The sequence below is a fragment of the Stenella coeruleoalba genome (genome assembly GCF_951394435.1).
Source record: "Stenella coeruleoalba genome assembly, chromosome: 12".
In the NCBI taxonomy this organism is placed as follows: domain Eukaryota; kingdom Metazoa; phylum Chordata; class Mammalia; order Artiodactyla; family Delphinidae; genus Stenella; species Stenella coeruleoalba.
Window position 1 is genome coordinate 51843433 of NC_137158.1, and position 20786 is coordinate 51864218.

Consider the following 20786-nt stretch of genomic DNA (forward strand, 5'->3'; position numbering starts at 1 on the left):
TGTCATCTACAAGAAACCCACTTTAAATATACACACATATACAGAATCAAAGTACATGGATGGAGAAAAATACAACAGGCTAACACTAAATGAAAACAGGAATAGCTATATTAGTTTCAGACAGAGCAGACTTCAAAACAACAAAAGTTATCTGGGATAAAGAAAGGCATTCCATAATGATAGAGGTCAATTGTCCAAGAAGACATAATTCTTAATATGTATGCACCTAACAGCAGAGCATCAAACTATGTAATGCAAAATTGATAAAATGCCAAGGAGAAATAGATGAATCCACTATCACAGTTAAGAGACTTCAACACCTGTCTCTCAGAAATGGACAGATTGAGCAAGCAGAAAATCAATAAGGATACAGTTGAACTCAACACCACCAATCAAATGGATAACTGACATTTATATACTACTCTATCCAATAACCAGAGAATACACATTCCTCTCCAAGATCACACAGGACATTCACCAAAACCACATTCTTGACAATAAAACACATTATCAAGCTTAAACCAGCAGAAACCATACACTGACTACTCTCAGACTACAATGCAATTAACTAAAAATCAACAGCAAAAAGATAACTGGAAAATCCCAAAATCCTTAGAGATTAAACAATACACTTTTTAAAATAAACACATAGGTCAAAGAAATCTCAAGAGAAATTTAAAAAAATTTTTGAACTAAATGAAAATAACACAATTGATAGAAACTTGTGGGATTCAGTGAAAGCAGTGCTTTGAGGAAAATTTATAGCACTGAATGCATTTATCAGAAAAGAAAATCTAAAATCAACCATCTAAGCTTCTATCTTAGGAAACTAGAAAAAGAAATGCAGATTAAATCAAAAATAAACAGAAAAAATAAGAACTAGATCAGATATCAATGCAATTAGGAATAGAAAATAGTGAAAAATCAATGAAACCAAAAGCTGGTTCTTTGGAAGGATCAACAGAATTGATAAGCCCCCAGTAAGGCTAACTGAGAAAAAAAGAGAGAACACAAATTACTAATACCAGAAATCAAAGAGGGGATGTCACTACAAGCCCTATGGACATTAAAAGGATAATGCAAGAATACTATGAACAATTCTATGCCAACAAAGTTGATAACCTTCATAAATGGACCAACTCCTTGGAAGATACAAGCTGCCAAAACTCACACAAGAAAGAGAAAATTTGAACAGGCCTCTATTAAAGAAAATTAATCAATCATTAATAGCCTTCCAAAACAGAAAGCACTAGGCCCAGACAGGTTCACTGGTGAATTCTACTAAACACTTAAGGAGCAAATTATATCAATTCTCTACAGTCTCAGAGAACAGGAGTAGAGGGAATACCTCCTAACTTATTCTATGAAGTCAGCATTACTCTAATAACAAAACCTGACAAACACATTACAAGAAAATAAAAGATTAACCTCTCTCATGAACACAGAGGCATAAGTCTTAACAAAACATTAGCAACTCAAATCCAATAATGTATACAAAGAATTCCACACCATGACCAAGTTATCCCAGAAATGCAAGACTAGTTCAACATTCAAAAATCAATTAATGTAATCCATCACATCAAGAAGATAAAATAAGAAAAATTATATGATCACATTTTAGATACAGAAAATGCAGTTGACAAAACCCGACACTCATTCATGATAAAAACTCTCAATAAACTAGGAATAGAGGAGAACTTTCTGAACTTGGTAAAGGACATCATCAAAATACCTACAGACAACATCATATTTAATGGTGAGAAACTGGAAGTTTTCCTGTTAAAATCAGGCAAAGATGTTCCCTTTCACTACTTCTTTTCAACATTTTCCCGGAAGGTCCAGAATGTAGTAAGACAAGAAAAGGAAATTAAAGGTATACATATTAGTAGAAAAAAATTAAATTGTCTTCGTTCACAGGTGACATTGCCATCTACATAGAAAGTGCAAAATCAACAAAAAAACTCCTGGAACTAAGCGATTACAGCAAGGTTGCAGAATACAAGGTTAATGTACAAAAGTCAATTGTTTTCCTATACACCAGCAATGAAAAAGTGGAATTTGAAATAACACAATAACATTTATGTTAGCATCCAAAAACACAAATTACTTAGTATAAGTCTAACTAAGTATGTACAAGATCAATATCAGGAAAACTACAAAACTCTGATTAGCAAAATCAAAGAACTACAAAATGGACAGATATTCCATGTTCATGGATTAGGAAGACTCAATATTGTTAAGATGTCAGTTCCTCAAACTTGATCTACAGACTCAATGCAATCCAAATCAAAATCCCCCCAGTTTGGCAGTTTCTTACAAAACCAAACATTTCTTCCCATAAAATCCAGCAATTGCATTCCTTGGTATTTAACTAAAGGAGTTGAAAACTTAAGTTCACACAAAAACCTGCACATGGATGTTTATAGCAGCTTTATTTGTAAATGCCCAAACTCAGAAGCAAATGAGATGTCCTTCAGTAGGTAAATGGATAAATAAACTCTGGTACATTCAGACAGTGAATATAATTCAATGTTAAGAAGAAATGAGTTATTAAACCATGAAAAGACATGGAGGAACCTTAAATAGATATTACTAGCTGAAAGAAACCAATCTGAAAAAGCTACATACATACATGTATGGTTCCACCTGTATGACATTCTGGAAAAGGCATAACTATGGAGACAGCAAACAGATCAGGAGTGGGTGGAGGGATGAACAGGCAAAGCACAGAGAGGATTTTTAGGGCAGGAAAACTACTCTGTATGCTACTCTGTATGCTACTATAATGGTGGATACATGTCATTATACATTTGTCCAAATCCACAGAATGTCCAGCACCAAGAATGAACTCTAATGTAAACTACAGACTTTGGGTGATTGTGATGTGTTGATGTATTGATAGGTTCATTAATTGTAACAAATGCAGCACTCTGGTGGGGAATGTTGGCAATGGGGGAGGCTTTCCACGTGTCGGGGCAGGGGATATATGGAAAATCTCTACCTCTCATTTTTCTGTGAAACTAAAACTGCTTTAAAAGAAAATAGTCTTAGAAAAAATATACAAAAGGATACATTGTGATCAGGTGGGGTTTAGCTGGGAAAAAGCAAGGCTGATTAAGCTTTTGAAAAATCAATCAAATCAATTCACCACAGGGCTTCCCTGGTGGCGCAGTGGTTGAGAGTCCGTCTGCCGATGCAGGGGACGCGGGCTCGTGCCCCGGTCCGGGAAGATCCCACATGCCGCGGAGCGGCTGGGCCCACAAGCCATGGCCGCTGAGCCTGCGCATCCGGAGCCTGTACTCCACAACGGGAGAGGCCACAGCAGTACCACAAAAACAAAAACAACAACAACAAAAATCATTTCACCACATTAATAGACTAAAGGATAACCATTTTGGCCATCTCAGTGGAAGCAGAAAAATCATTTGAAAAACTCAATACCCATTCATTATAAAACAAACTAAAAAATTTTCAGCAAACAAACAATATCCTCGAGTTGATAAAGTACATTTACCAAAAAAACAAAAAACTATAGCTGTCAACCATACTTCATGGTGAAAATCTGAATGATTTCCCTTAAGATCCAAAACAAGGCGAAGAATCTCTGCTCTCACCACTTGTATTCGACTGCACACTGGAGGTCCCAGCCAATATAACAAGGCAAGAAAAGGTATATACTTTGGAAAGGAAGAAATAAAACTGCTTTCTTCCACACATAATTGTCAACATGAAAAACCCCGAAGAACTTACAAGAATGTTACTAGAACTACAAGAAAGTTTAATGAGGTCACAGGACACAAGATCAGTTTGGACATATCTATCAATTATACTTCTGAGTATTAGCAGCAAACAACTGGAAACTGAAATTAAACCAACAAAAAGAAATACTTAAGTATAAATCTAATAAAATATACACTAGCTTTCAAATGATGAAAATTAAAAAACACTAATGAAAGAAATCAAAGATCTAAATAAATGGCAAGATAAACGGGCTCATGGATTGGAAGAATCCATATTAAGATATCAATTCTTTCCAAACCGATCTATGAATTCAACCCAATTCCAATCATAATTCCAGCAGGAGTTTGGTAGAAACAAACCAGCTGCTTCTAGAACTTTTATGGAAAGGCAAAAGAACTAGAGTAGCCCAAAGTCTTTTGAAAAAGAACAGAGTTGGAAGACTCACACTACCTGATTTCAAGACTAACTTTAAAGCTACAGTAATTAAAATAGGGTAATTTAGGCAAAAGTATGGACACATAAAAGGAACAGAGTTCAAAAACAGACTTAAATATGGTAAAGAAGTTTTTGACAAAAGTGCCAAAGCAAATCAATATAGAAAGCACAATTACTTCTACTTTTTGAAGGACACCATTCCGAGAATGAAAAGACAAGCCACAGACTTAAAGAAAATATTTGCTGGTGAGAATAAAAACTAATATGACCATCTTGGAAATCAGTTTGGCAATTTCTTATAAGTGAAATGTATATTTACCATATGATTTAACAATCCTACTGCAAGGTATTTAGGTAAACAAAATAAGAAGTTATAGTCACAGAAAAAAACTTTACAGGAGTGCTTACAGCTACTTAACCACCAAAATCTGGAAATGCCCCTCAACTGGTGAGTAGACAGACAAGCTGTGGTACGTCCAAGCAATGGAATACTATGCAACAATAAGGAAGAAACTACTAATACACACCACAATATGAATGAATCTCAAATGGATTACACTAAGTAAAAGAAGCCAGACTCCAAAGGCTATATGCTGTATGATTCCATTTACGTGACATTCTGGAAAGGGAGGACTCTGAAAAAAAACAGGGATTCTCCAGGATGGGGATGGCATAATTCTTTAAGGTGATAAATGTTCTGTAGTGGTTACACAACTACATGATCTGTCAAAACTCACAGAACCACATACTACAAAGTATGAATTTTATGTAAATTATATCAACTAAAAAAATGACAAAAATAAAAATAGGAAAAATAATATGGAAGGAAAACTAAGACACTGTAACATGAAAGTAACTCATGCCCTTAAAATAGAGAATCCTCTAAATAAATAAAACAAAAAAGGACATTCAAAGATATAATACAATAACAACTTCCTTAAAGAAATAAGTCTGTATTTTCAAAAGAACGATATTTTCCAGAAAAAAAAAGTGATAAAAGATTTAAAGTCAGACATACTTGGTTAATTTCAAAGATAAGTAAAGCTCTTCAGATACCCAAGCAGAAGAAACAGGTCAATTATGTATATGAAATGTGTTGGAAGGGAATGACTACCAGGGTGGGATAAGACAGAACACAATTCATAGAAATAACTACAAAGTCCTGAAGGAAATGGGTATACTATCATACCAGTCTACAATGTCTCTCAAAAACATATGAGGCATTTTTAAATATGAAAAATTCAGGGATTTCATCATCCATAAATCCTTTTTGAAAAAATCTACTGGTCGACCAAATTTGGTCAATTATGAGATGACATTAACATTAAAAAAAAAAAAAACTGGGAGAAGCCATGGTAAAAAAGAATGCTTTGAGCTTTGAATCCATTTAAGTGTAGAACTGTGGTTTTCCATCAGAATCACGAGGAGAGCATATTAAAATAGAATGCTGGGGCCCAGTCAGTGTTTCCAGTAAGTCTCCTAGTGTGCTGATGCTACTGGGTCCCAGATATTTTAAGGATGACTGGTTTAGTTCTAAGATTAAACAACTGTGGGAATTATGGTTATAACACAATACAGCCATATATAAAAAATAATACAAAGGAATTCTGGTTAAAGATGGCAAACTGAATATATGAATTACTTTAGAAACACCAATAAAATGAAAAATAAAAGGATTTTTAACAGAAGGAATAAACTTAAAAAGTAAAAAAAAAAAAAACAAAACCCAGGAGAATAAACTGTAAGGAACAAAATAATAACTGATTTAATGGGTCAAGAAAGTTGAATTATAAACCATCAAAGGAAAAAGTAAGGGAAAAGTTAAGCAATAAAATTTGTATAGAATCCTCGAATACATCAGGAATTGGTGGCACCAGGTGCCTCCATAAGTGAGGCTGAAGGTAGAGGTGAAAATAGGATGATTAGTTGAATGCTTTTTTAAAGAGCAGCTAAGACTCTTAAATTTCATTCCCTTTCTTACACTGGCCAAGTGAAGAGGATAAAGCAGGATTTCTCAGCCATGGCACTACTCACATCCTGGGCCAAATAATTCTTTGTTGTTGAGGACTATCCTGTGTATTGTGAAATATTTAGCAGTATCCTACCCACTTGATGCTATTAGCACCCCTTATCCCAAGTTGTGACAATGAAAAATACCTGCAGACATTGCCAAATATTCCCTGTGGGACAGCTGAGAACCACTGCTCTAGAAACACCTCCTTAGAGAACTCTTTCATCTCCTGATGAAGAAATGTTTACTTAACATTCAGCAATTCCTTTACTTTTATATTCTTTTGTTAAATTCAGAAAAAAAATTAAATTCTTTAAAAATACATGTCCACCATGCTACCGTTCCTTAACAAGGTATTTTTGTCTGTTCATTCATCCAACTGTATATATGCATTGAGAGAGAAGAAATGTTATTGGTGGTGGGACTTTGTTGGTGACATTTACATTTTGTACTCTGCACTGCTTGGCTATTCATAACAACTGTGAATCACTTCTACAAAATCAAGTCATTGTACTAAAAAATAAAAATCTAGCAGAGGCTGCACAAAATAAGCAGTCAGGAATCACAAGCTCCTTCTTCTCAATTACTTAACTACATTAAATATCTTGGGCAAAAAGTGATAGTTACTGTATATAAAGTACAGTGATTCAAAATATCAATGCTATTCACTAACAGCATTGTAAGATTGGGGTGGGGAAAAGCACTTAAGCAGGCATATATTGCTGGTAATGTAGTTACAGGATTAGGCAGGAGGTCCACAGAGGTTTATAATAATGCTTAAAGTAATCATCAATCAAGTAACCATGCTTGAACCAAGGATTAAGATCAATCTAATTCTAGGCCACTTAACAGCAAAAACACAAAACAAAAAAACCACAAAATGAAATTAAAAAATTAACACTCTAATCTCTATACAGTAGTGTTACATGTAATCTTTTTATACTTTTTTTCATAGTTATTTTCTACAGTTTTATAAAACAAAAAACCTTTACAAAAATTGATTAAGTCTAAAGAAACTGGAGCAAGGGAAGAATGAGGTTCATTTTAATTCTGGCTTAACTGATCTAAGTTAATGACTTACTATATACAAATAACAGGCCCACTTGATAAATGGACAAAATCTGACTTTACAAATCGAATTAAACATCCTCCAAATTAAGACAATTCTATAATAATCATTTTGTAATACATTTAAATTATTACACTAAATATGCCTCTTATAAGATACTCAATGGGTTCAAGTGATTCTCTACTTTCTGAGCTTTGAAAGAAAGAAAAATATACCAGCTTTCCACACCGAACTACAAGAAAAAATAACATAATCAAGACAATGACCTGGGTTGGAGTAACCTCTATGTATTATTTAACTAAAATTTAACACTTATAGTTCAAGCCATATCAAAAACTTTTTAAAAAGAGGTAAGGTATGTAAAACACTAAAAATGCTGGCTAATGTATATAATGGGGTCATCTGAGAAGTCAGACCAGCAATTGTTATAAGTGGAATTTATAAATCATGGATTAAAGAAATATGACTTGAACCCAAATATCTCGCCCCATATTACAAATATCTTTATTAACTGTAAAGTCAAATTTTGTCTATTGGGGAGCGGGGGAGTGGTTATATCAAACTCAAATTTATTTGTACCACATGAAACAAGAAATCTTGCCACTATAATGAAGAATAGTGTCACTCTAACAACGCTATCTAATCAAAATGCAACGTGCACCTAATTAAAAGTGAGATGTCAAATTACGCAAGCATCTTTATGTCAAAAAACTGGTATTTAATACCACAGAACTGACCTGCTTTTCCAGATACATAAATTATTACTTGAGAAGTACCTAATTTTCTCATACCATTGAGGTCGAGGACCCAGTCGCAGAGTTAGGACCATTTAAAAAGGATATAACTATATCAGTATTACTGCCAAGCTGCCCTACATATCCGTCACTTATTTGTAGCCTGCGCGACAGAACAAAGAGGCCGACATGCCTCCAGGGATGACAGTGCTGCAGTCTGAGGTCGCTGGGAAGAGATGACGAGAAGAGATGGGGTACTCCACAAAAGGAAGGGGCCTAAAACCTTTGTAGAAATAGCCTAGGCAGACATAAGAAAAATCGGACAAAAGGGGGCCTGGAAGAATCGGGAAAAGCTTTCACGAAAGACGGGTAGGGGAGGGAGACTACCAGCTCTCTGCTACACTTCTCCCATCGGGGTCAACTTCTCATGTCCACTGCTCCTCACGGCCACCCCGGTCAGCTCTTCGAAAGACTCAGGGCCCCGAAGCTGAGTCGGAGTGGCCAGGCGAGAAAGGGAGAAAATGGGGAAGGAAGGCACTGCCCGTTGGGTGGGGTACCACGGTCTCTCTAGGCCTCACCCGCCCAGCTCTGGTGCCTTTCTTCTGTCTCTCACGCTAGCACCCCGAAGGCCGCTAAAAACCACCTTACCCAGCTCGCCATGGAGCACAGCCCCAAGACGCTCCCCATCTTCACGGCGTCGCAGGAGTAGCAGATACTAACAAGATGGAGACAGCTCCTCTCGCCTTTTCGTGCTTATTTACTAACTACAAGCCACTTCCGGCGCAGAGCCCACCCCGCCCCTCAGTTGCGTCACTTCCTTCGTGGCCTGGGGAGGCGGAGGGTGCAGTGCTGGGGTTGCGCATGCGCGATCCGGGAACCCGAGGCTGTCTCCTTCCGCGATTACTCTTCTAATTGAACTCCCGAACGCGTCTCGTTTTTCAACTTTTGCATCTTTTTTTTCCCACTTATGTTCTCAACTTATTTCTGAAGGCCAGTGCCTAGGCCAAGTTTTACTGGGATATTTCTACTCATTTGGGTGCTTCCAATTCTATCACTATTTGCGATTGAGAACGCATTTTAATTTCTTGTCCTTATTAAGATGTTACAAGAAGTTTGCACATTTAAAATTTTTAAATGAGTTAGATAAGACATAGTAATAATTCAAACATGTTATTGATTCTACTGAATGTCACGAGCTGTTGAGGAAACATTTAGAACCCTGTCCATAGGTGATAATGGACATCTCCAGGGAATGTATTCACTAAAAGTTCCAGTTATTTTTATAGTGATTAGTCCCTGAAGATATTCTGAGAAAAGAGATCCCTTGATACCTTTATGGATAAAACCCATATAGCAGTTAATCTTAATTGATCATCTAGAGAGCTACTCAGTTGCAATTTATGACTGCAGAGCTGTGTCTTTTCCTCAGGTAGGCTTATAGTTATTTATATGAGATCGACCTCTTGTATGCAATCCAAAAATAAAGTGGTATCTCCACTATAAAGATCATAGCTTCTACACAAGTTTGATTTATCACAATCCTTGGGAAGACATTTTAGGGACTCTACAATTATGGGAGATCAGAAGACATACCAAATCCAGTTAAGAAGGAGTGGCGTGCAAGTAGTACAGAGTTCCAAGACAGAGGGGCAGATCCACATTTTCATCTCCGTAAGGGGATTCATCTGGATGCCTAATGGGCAATTAAATGCAAAGTGTAAGAAAGTGAAGTATCACCCAATAAGCTATTAATACAAACATCTTTAAAATTTGAAATATTTTGACCTACAGAAAGGTAAAGAGAATAACGTCATAACCATGAACTTTCCCCTGTCTTCAAGAAATAAAACATTACAAATAGAATTGCTCCTCCCCCTCCACCAAGAGATGATCATAACGAATGAATGTTAGGGACCAACTAGCAATCTTGCTACAATGTCTTCAATTTATTGACTGTTGCAAATTGCTCTTCAAAGTGTTTTACCAATGTACACTTTCTCCAGCAGTGTATGAGAATTGCTCCACATCTTTCTCAGCACTTGGGTTTGTCACACTTCAGCTAACATGAGAGAAGTGAAATGTCTCATTATACTATCAATTTGCATTTCCCTGATAACTAGTAAGATTGAGAACTTTTGTTATTGACCATTGCAACATCATCTTCTGAATAAAGTGCCTTTTCAAGTTTTTTGTCCATTTATCAGTTGGGTTATCCATCTATACTTTATTGATTTGTAGATGGTTTTAATATATTTTTGGATACAAATTCTTTGTTATGTGTGGAGCAATTACATCTCCCAGTCTGGACTTATTCTTTCACTTTTTTGTGGTGTCCTTTGATGACACCTTAGCGTAGTTTAAAATTGACTATAATGTAGTCAAATTTGACAAACTTGATCCTTAAGTTACATGATTTTGTTGTTTAGAACTGCTTACTAGTACCAAGATTTTAGAGATATTTTCCTTTGTATATTTTCTTCTAGTTTTAATGTTTTGCTCTTAAACACTTAGGTTTTTAATCCACTTAGAGCTGATTTTTGTGTATGGTATGAGGTGGAAATCCAGTCAATGATGTGATGGTAAACTGCCTCTCCAGGGGGGGAAAAATAGCCCCGATATGTAGCATTTGCAGATTTCCAGTATAAATACTTCCACTGTGGCTGATTCCCATCTACCATTGTTTTAACAATACACTTGTGAAATTCTTGACTATTTATTTAGCAACTGGTCGGTTTGATCTAGCACCAACATACCACTAGGTCCACCTGTATTCTAGTTTTTCTTATGGATAACCAATTGTTCTAGTATGAATTTTAGAATAATAATCCTTTCTCTCTCATCTCATATGGCAGCAATACCATTGCCGTCATATGTCACATTTCACACACATGTGTCTGTTTCTGAACTCTATTCTATTTTATGGATTGAGTTGTCCATCTATACATAGTTTACTAACACATAGTTTTATAGTTGCGTCTCTAAATACGTGGTTTTAATTATAGTTGCTTTAAAGTAAGTCTTGATATCTGGAAGGGTTTCTATACCTTACTCTTCATACTTGTTTTGGCTGTTCTTGATGCTTTATATATATATATTTTAGAGTCAAGTTGTCAAGTTTGGATAATAAATTATATAGCCTCAGTAATCATAAGAGTTTGATCATATTTTAGAGGTGTGTGATAAATTTGACTATAAGCTTCTTAGCGGCTAGAGTTTCTCAAAGAGACATTATTTGCATTTTAGATTGGACAGTACTTTATTATGTGAGATTATGCTTTATGAGACAGATTTGTTAGTATTACTAACCTCCACTCACTAACTGTCAGAATTATCCCTACTCCTAATTATTGTGATACCCACTAAGGGACAATATAACCATTAGTTGTAAACCAATAGTAAAGCAAAGAAAGAATTATTAGTTATAATTAACAGATTGTCTCCTTGCCAACAGTGAAAGAGTTAAAATGATGGCTTTTTTAGATTTGTGTTCGAAGATAACCCAAAACATGTTTTCAGTACAAATCAGCAATTCAGTAGGAGCAGTTTCTCCAGGCTACTTCTTATAGTACAAGTCAAAGTCATAATGCCAAAGCACAAATCAGTAAAAGTAAGTAAATTAGGAGTTTTAAAAAATGCTAATTGCTCATTTTTCCTATGGTGTGACCTGATTCAGGGATCAACTTTAGAAGATCTCAAGTGGGCAATTTCCAAAAATATTAGAAATGCTAATAGGTATCCACCCCCGAAAATATTTCAAATATGTTTGGGTGGTACTGCGTATTATATTCTTGTGATTGGTGTTGCATGTTAACACTTGAAACATTTGACTTTTAAAAACCCTTTTTTCTTTTCCAAGAAACATGTATTAATATCTATCATAATTAATATTCTGTGGAAGATAGTTTAAGATATGCTGATGGAGGAAAGGATGGACTGCAGAGCCTTCTGGCAATCCTCCTAAAATATCATTTTTCATAACTGAGCTTTTGGTCATTAGATCAAAAGATTAGATCTTTTTGAGCATTAGAGAGCTCAAGGTTATATTCTTTGGCAAGAATGTGAGCATGCTCTATGTTGCCAATTAAAGACAAGATATAAACTTTGGCATTAAAATAAATGGAATTTAAAATTAATAGTCTCAGGGAAATTCAGGAGTAAGACCAAGACACAGGTCAGAATAGACATGCACAGGAGTGGGCTGAGAGAATTCTGGAATACTATAGGCAGGCTTAAGATTTTCCTCAGGAAACATTCTGGGCTCATTCTCACTTATGGATGAACAAAGAATCAAAGCTCCCAAGTAGAGCATGATTGTGATAATTTTAGCCTGAGAAAAATGTAAAGCAGGGTTACCAAGTTTATCCTGTTAATAGTAAATGTTTCAATAATACATTAATAAAAATCAGCTTAGACCAGTGTAATCCCCAGGATGAACTGGGCACAAAATTTACCCTAATGTAACTAAATAAGTTACTCTGAAATTTAGGCTTATTGACTATCAGTCATTAGTATTGTGAGAGTATCTACCCAAATAATAATTTTGGTTTCAGAATTTACCTGTATGGCAATAAAACCATATCTTCAGTGTAAAGGAAAATACTTAATATTTTTTCTGGCAATCCATGCCTATGTTCAAGTCATAAAAAGGATCAAAACACATCTTTGCTCTATAATACTCTGGAAATTACTATCTGATCTGGAAGGAGACCATTCGATTATCCCTATTTCTCAGATTATATTAAAGTACAAGTTTAAGAAAAGCAAAAGTAGTCAGGCTTCATATTAAATTGATATAGCATAGTCCATGACTGACTTTTTCCTCCAGAATAAGCATGAATAATGAAAGGTCTTTCTAAACATTACTTATAGGTATCTCATAGTCATGCACTACTCCTTCTTGAGTGTTTATTATTACAGAGTAATATAGAACCGACATTCTGGACTTCATGGCATTGTACCTTTTGGAGCCTACCTCATACTTACTGCTGAGCTGCTGTAGTTTCTGCTCCCTGATAATTAACACTGTTGAAATTCTTCTTTTTTTTTTTTTAAGAAAGTTTTTTTCTTTTAAATTTTATTTATTTATTTTTGGCTGTGTTGGGTCCTCGTTTCTGTGCAAGGGCTTTCTCCAGTTGCGATGAGCGAGGGCCACTCTTCATCGCGGTGCGCGGGCCTCTCACTGTCGCGGCCTCTCTTGTTGCGGAGCACAGGCTCCAGACGCGCAGGCTCAGTAGTTGTGGCTCACGGGCCCAGTTGCTCCGCGGCATGTGGGATCTTCCCAGACCAGGGCTCGAACCCGTGTCCCCTCCATTGGCAGGCAGATTCTCAACCACTGCACCACGAGGGAAGCCCGAGACTCTTCTTTTAAGAGGTGGAGGTTTTCCCTTTCTTACTATCTATGTATAGACTGGGAAGAAATTAGTTCGGTATCTCATTCAGGTGCTGGCAATTTAAGGAAGCATGTGGAGTATATAGAGTTCCTGTTGTAGATTACCAATGATGACCTATGGGACAATTTCCACTGCTGCCTTGGCTGGTTGCTGCTGCCATGCTCCTCTCTATATTGTCTAGTGATCATCCGCAGAAAATTCCTTCCTCACTAAATGTTACTGGAGATGCCTGTGCCCAGAAGCCAGCGGTCTGTAACCTTTCACCCTCTCCTGTAATTCCTCACCCATATCCATAAGGAAATGGTTTAGTATCTTGCACAACACTTTAAAAGTTCCCAGTTTAACCTAGAATTAGTGTCCTTCCATCAAGGTTAACTGATATCAGACTTACCTTTGGTCCCAAGGTTTTCCTGCCTTTATACAAATTTCTGTATCAACTTTAAAGCTAATTTCTTAATGGGCTATAGCTATGAAACATTGTGAAAATAGAACAGATTTTTAATGGAAAATAATCAGGTCATATTTCACTGTAAATTAGGGATTTTGTTATTTAGTTCCCCTGTCCTCAGTAGACCAACACTGAAACTATTGAGGGATAAAACACCTTGGGCCCTCGAAATAAATTGTCTTAAAGGATGAGTAAAATTGTGCATTTATAAGGAGAAAAAAGGCCTATAAAAAGTATTTTATGACTAATCCTAAATGTAAACATTTTTAAATATTTCACCATATGTTCTTTAAGAATAAGCCAGAAATAGATTAGGACATAATAGCCTATAGAGGTCAGTATAAACTTAGAATTGGAAGAGACCATATCCTGATTTAAGATAGGCTTTTTTCAGTGATCTTGATATTTAAAATCATGATAGTAATAATGTTAAAGGCACACTCTCCTAAACTATTAACTTAATATTAAAAATATAAATGGGGCTTCCCTGGTGGCACAGTGGTTGGGAGTCCACCTGCCAGTGCAGGGGACACGGGTTCGTGCCCCCGTCCGGGAGGGTCCCACATGCCGCGGAGCGGCTGGGCCTGTGAGCCATGGCCGCTGAGCCTGTGCTCCGCAGCGGGAGAGGCCACAGCAGTGAGAGGCTCGTGTACTGCAAAACACAAAAAAACATAAAAATATAAATGAATCTTTTTCTTTCCACACAGATTTTCTTTTTTTTGCCCAAATCTAAGCCAGTAATTCTCATGGACAATCAGGTGTTTATGCCAGTGAAGTAGATGACTACAAAAATAGAATATTTATTTCAGGCAGAACATATGTAAATTTAGGAACAAAAAGCAAATATTCACAATGTAAATAATGAAGTGGATAGAGAATTCAAATGTTTCTAATGTTTAATGTTTTATAATCATTGATAGTGACTACTTGAAGAAACATTAGCGGCATTCTAAAACATTTTGCCTCTCAAGGGCAGTTAGCTGAAATATGTTTAGTATTTACTGATCGCACATAGAAACTGATCAAGTATAATGTTACTATATTGAAGATATATTAAAATATTAAAACCAAGCATTCATTTACCCAAAAATGTTATTTATTATGCTACAGAAAAGAGCCAACTATTTCTGTTGGGACATTCATCAGATTTTTGAATTCTTATTAAATATGTTATGAAGGTAATGTCTAAATCAGTACTGTGCAATAGAAATATACAGTGCATCCGTAATTTAAAATTTTCATGTAGCCACATTAAAAAGAAAAAGAAAGATGAAATTAATTTTAACAATACATTTAACCCAATACATCCAAAATATTATCATTTCAACATGACATTAATATAAAAATTATTAATAACATGTTTTACATTATTTTTCATAAGTCTTCTAAGTCTGGTTTGTATTATAACTTACAGCGCATCTCAATTCAGATCAGCCATATTATAAGAGTTCAATAGCTCACATATTGGACAACACGTACCTAAATGCTGAGAGAAAAAATTGAGGCAGTTATCCAGGTGATCCAGTTCAAGCTAAACAAACAAGCAAAACATACTTTTCTTTGGATAAATTATTAAGCTATTTCAGGATAAAGTGGTTTTAAGCCTGTACATTTACTTCAGGTATTGAATCTGTTTCATCTAATTAATACTTTGTATAAAAATCAAATCCAATAGACTTCAATGAAGGGTAAATGTTAAGTTCTTATAATTATTTAGGCTCTCATACTGCTATTTTTATATGTATGAAATGCACCAGATTTGATTTTCAAGCATTCCAAATAATCCATAATCTGTTTTAACCAACTTATCATCTGATAAGTTTCTATGGCCTTAGCTTTCTCCCCTCCAGAGTTAATTGTAACAATAGGGTGCTCCCAGGAAGTCCTTGACACTTTAGGCAGCCTGATTTCAAATAATTCCAGACAGTGCTTGTTGATTCTCGCTCAGCTCTCCACACCTCATTCCACTACCTGTATTCTCTGTTACCCCATATAACACTTCTGCAAATTCTTACATAAAGGTGATCTCTTCTTGTTCTCTTTTTGCTGAATGATCAAGAACTTTGGGTACTCTTTTTTTTCACAGTCTTTCCTTTCTTGAAGATTTGCTTTAACTCCAAAAACAGTTAGAACAAAAGCGTGGACACCCTTCCACACTTTCCCTACCCTGTTTTACTCAACCCAACAATTAACTGGTAAGGTCCTAATTTCTTCATAAAGCATCGCAGTATTTCCTAGTACCCCAGTCTTCATATATGGAACCCATTCTGCATCACCTGCAAAAATCCTATGTGTAGCTGTTGGTAGCATCCAGTTGTGTCATTTCTTCTATTGTTTTCCCCAAACTTGTTTCTGGTATAGCTTGGCCTCGCTTCCACGAACTCTGCCATATTGCTCATAGATCTGTCTTCCTCCAGAAACAGTCCTATCTTCTTTAAAGATCTGGTGTTAGAGGAAGCTCATGTGTGAGCCAACCAGAAACCATCTTCCATTGACATCTCTCAAAGGGAATTTCCTGCCTCAATTGGCCCGTCTTATTTATATTGTATAGTAGAGTTCAGTTTTTGGGGGATCATCCAGTTTTTGAAATCCTGTCAGGGGCTATTGGGCTGAGAGCAGAGCTCTCTCCATCTAGTTTCTCTGCCATGGAAAGAACATTTCCAGTACGGTTAATATAAATGCACATTTCTCCTTCCCAGAAATACTCATCCAGCTACATATAAAAGTGTACTCCTTTTTCTATGGTATGCTTTCATCCAGGCATGGTTGGACAGCAATTTCAAACAGTAGTCTTTAGTAAGAGAGAAAAAACTTGAACAGAATTGGTTAACATAATAATACATGGAAATTACGCTTTAAGAAGTAGCTTTTACAAATGGAATCCAAAAGATGGACTTTTCCCATTGTATCTCCGTACAGAAAAGCCTTGGATTGAATGGCAGTTGAGAGAAATGTTTTAGAGAAATGCTTAAACCTGAAGTAAGGCTGCCAGTGCTTAAATGCTAGTTCCACCTAAAATTAGCTGTCAATTTTCTTAATTTCAAGTCCAGTAACTTTACTAGGATATATCTTAGTATTAAACACTCTGAGTCAAGTTTCCGTGAAGTATGAGGAACCCTTTCATGAGCAAATTTAAGGTGTTTTTTTTCCAGGAAAGCTGCCTTGAATTGTATCTTTAATTATTTGCTTATTTCTATTATTTTTATAGAAACACCAATTATTTATATATTGACTCTCTTTTGCCTATCTTTCATACATATTATCTTCTTTCGTAGCCTTTTAAATTCTTTACAGTTGATCCTTGAACAACGCAGGGGTTAATCTGTGTAAAATTTATGTGCCATTCCTCCACATTCATGATACAACCATCGATGGAACATGTAGTACTCTACTATTTACTATTGAAAAATATCTGCATATAAGTCAACCTGCACAGTTCAAACCTGTGTTGTCCAAGGGTCAACTTTATTTCTATTTTATTTTGTTCAGTTTCTTCCACTTAGTGTCTGACCTCTGCCAATTCACAATTTCTCTCTTCCTACACTTTCCCCATCTCTTCACTAAGTTCTTATGTCTATTTTCACTTATTCAATACTTCATAGAAGTCGATTTGCTTGTTTAAGATCATGGTTATCTATTTTATTTGCTCTACCACATTGCTTTTCTCGTCCATGATCACCATCTGCCATTTGTTTTTCTTATTTCTTTTCTCCTTGTTCCTTATAATATCCTTATATAGATCTTATGCTCATACTATTTTAATATTTCATCTTTAAATGGTGAGTTTCATCCTAGACTTGGTAATTAAAGGAGATTCATATGGAGAAATATCTAGCACCATGTTCTATCTATCTGAAAATTTCCTTTTGACCTTGGATATTTTGGGGGGCGGGGGTGCGGCTGTGTCATTTTTATTTCATTTCTCCTTAGCCAGTGAAATTTTTCCCACTCCTTACTGCCCCACCAAAGTTTTTTTATTTCTCCTCTTTTCTCTTTTATTCTACTACCATAGATTCCTTCCTTCCTAAATGAACTTATTTTCATGATGCTTCAGTTAACCCTACCTCTGCTTTTCAAACCCAAATTAGGTCCAGAGAAGCACTGCAACGTTGTCTACCAATGATTTTAATGATTGCAAATAAGGAATTGAGGTTTTCACCTCCAAGTGTACTCTTTCCCATTGAGAAGTGGATTTTGCTGGTTCTATTGGGGATCTACAACCAAGGCAAACCCTCTTTGCTTCCTCCTAAATGTACTATTATTTTATCTCCAGTAATTTATGTCAGCCTTTCCTCCAATTTCATCTAGGATTTAGCTATTCCCTAATTTTGCTAAAAATGAGATTGTGTAGTTTTGTTTTCTTTCTCCTCATTCCTTTTGGATGATTTCAAGGAATAGAATAGGGAAAATGCCAACTTCCACTTCCATCTTGCGACTGGAAGCCCAGTGTTATAACTTGCATTTCATCGATCACTCCATGTTACTAGGAATTTACCCAACATGCCATGAACTTTCTTATCTTTCTGTCTTTGCTCATGTATATAATTCTACATGAAATATTCTCAGCACCATTCCCCATAAATGCTTGTATCTAGCTGGTACCGATTCATCCACTAAAACTCAGCTTAGGTGCATCTCCTTTATGGCATTTCCCTGACAGCCTCCCCTTCTTTCCTTGACTAATTCCTAACATTAAGTGTGATGACTTAACTACTCTCTATGTAACCTATGCATTTTTGCAAGAGTGCATTTGCCTCATTGTATTGTCTGTTGTATTTTATTAACCTCCCAAACCATCCTAAGCTTCTTGAGGACAGTGAGTGTGTCTTAGGCATTTTTGTATCCTCAGGCTAAAAAAACATTAGGCCTTTGATAGGCAATCAATAAAGTTAGTTGAATGAATAAATGTATTATTTACAAAAAAACCCCTGAAAATATTGGTAACTGATGTGTGATCAGTAACATCACACTCCTGAACATAAATTCAACTAGAATTTAAAGTTTCTAGAAAGTTTGACAAATAATTGTTCATAACTATAAAAAGTAGCAATTCAGTTCAGGGAATATAGATTTGTGTGAATAAGATTACGAGTGGATCTATTTATTTCTTAGAGATCTCCATAGCAAGTCCATTTGCTGTTCAATGGAAATGTAATTTTTGTTGCTTCCAGTAACCCATGCTCCCCACCCGTGATCTGTCAGCAAGTAGTGCTATTTCTGTCTTTTGTATCCTCATCAGCAATAATTATTGCAATTGTATCTTAGCTGACAATTCTCATTCTGTAGTGTAAGAAAGAAATTCTATTATTCTTTCTGCAATAAATAAATAACTGGAAAATTCAGCTTTTTAGTAAAATTTTAAAGGTAAGTATACTTTCATACAATCTAGAATCATATATCTTAGTGTTAAGTTTAAGGGTACAGTGTTTTGCTTTTAGCCCCTTGGGAAATGTATCTCTGACATTTAGCAATATAAATCTGACATATATTTTCTTCAGTTGTGCATGAGCAAAACTGCACTGAATTTGGTTGTTTACTCTATAAACCTTTTGGAATTAAAAACAAGCACATAAAAAAGAGTATCATGATTTTTTTAAAAAATTGTTTTTGCTTTGTTTTGAGGAAAAGGTAGTACTACATAGACTGCATACTATTCTTCATTTACTATAAAGAATAAATATAAAAGAACACATTTTATTGTTCAACCAAATAAAAGATATAATAAAACTAGTTAAATATATGTGTATTGATAGAAATAATAAAAATTATGTTGCATGATAATTAGTTATAAATAATAGGTTCTATGCTTACAGTTGCCATCTTTATTTATTTAATTTTTGGCTGCGTTGGGTCTTCATTGCTGTGCGTGGGCTTTCTCTAGTTGCGGCGAGCAGGGGCTACTCTTCGTTGACGTGCGCGGGCTTCTCATTGCGGTGTCTTCTCTTGTTGCAGTTGCAGAACACGGACTATAGGCACACAGGCTTCAGTAGTTGTGGCCCACGGGCTCAGCAGTTGTAGCTTGTGGGCTCTAGAGTAGTTGTGGTGCATGGGCTTAGCTGCTCCGCAGCATGTGGCATCTTCCCGGACCAGGGCTTGAACCGTGTCCCCTGAATTGGCAGGTGGATTCTTAACCTCTGTGCCACCAGAGAAGCCCCAGTTGCCATCTTTATCTTTATCTCTGTGTGAAAAATAGAAGGTAAACATGTGTTTTATGTAATGTTTGACTAAGTGCATGGTGCTTAAACAGTTTACCAATATATATAGAGAGAATACTTTTTGATATTTTACTTGTAGAAGAGTGAGTTTTAAACAAAGAAAGCAGTTAAGACTTCTGTGACAAAAAATTGATACCTTTATCACACTGCTCCAATACTTCTATGTTATTTTTAAACAATTATCTGCTCTACCGTCCCTAATCCAGCCTTGATTAGATAAACCACTCTACCTTAAGCTGTTCAACTATCATTTCCGTATGGTGGTGTTTAGGGGGTCTTGGTCCATTTCTGAGAGAGATAGAGAGACAGTGGCAGATATCTCATCAAATTCCTAGGAGTGAAACAAATGGAAAACATTAGAAATGGAGTACTGCCATCAAGAATAAACAAAACCAACATGTTTATCATGAAACTCAAGCAATCACTCAAATCTTTAGTAGTGTATGCTTACAGAATTTTCATCAAGGTACAAAATAAAATCTAAGGAAACTATGAGCACTTTGGTAAAACACGTCAATCATAAAATTGCTACTAGGTTGATATCCTGCTTCATATGTATGTATTTCCTTGCTTGATCATGAGGAAATTTAATGATGATTAAGGGTTCAGTCTCTTTTTTTTTTTTTTTTTTGCGGTACGTGGGCCTCTCACTGTTGTGGCCTCTCCCGTTGCGGAGCACAGGCTCCTGACACGCAGGCTCAGCTGCCATGGCTCATGGGCCCAGCCGCTCCGCGGCATGTGGG

At 35.9% G+C, this 20786-nt stretch overlaps 1 protein-coding gene across 1 annotated transcript in view; it reads right to left on the reverse strand.

Annotated features, from left to right (window-relative positions):
• Positions 1-8769, reverse strand: part of SERINC1 (serine incorporator 1) — a 31714-nt gene extending 22945 nt beyond the window's left edge. Inside the window, exon 1 of the mRNA XM_079940002.1 lies at positions 8639-8769. Coding sequence (XP_079796128.1) covers positions 8639-8677 — 39 coding nt within the window. The 5' untranslated portion in view covers positions 8678-8769. The remainder of the gene's footprint in view (positions 1-8638) is intronic.
• Between the last annotated feature and the right edge of the window lie 12017 nt (positions 8770-20786).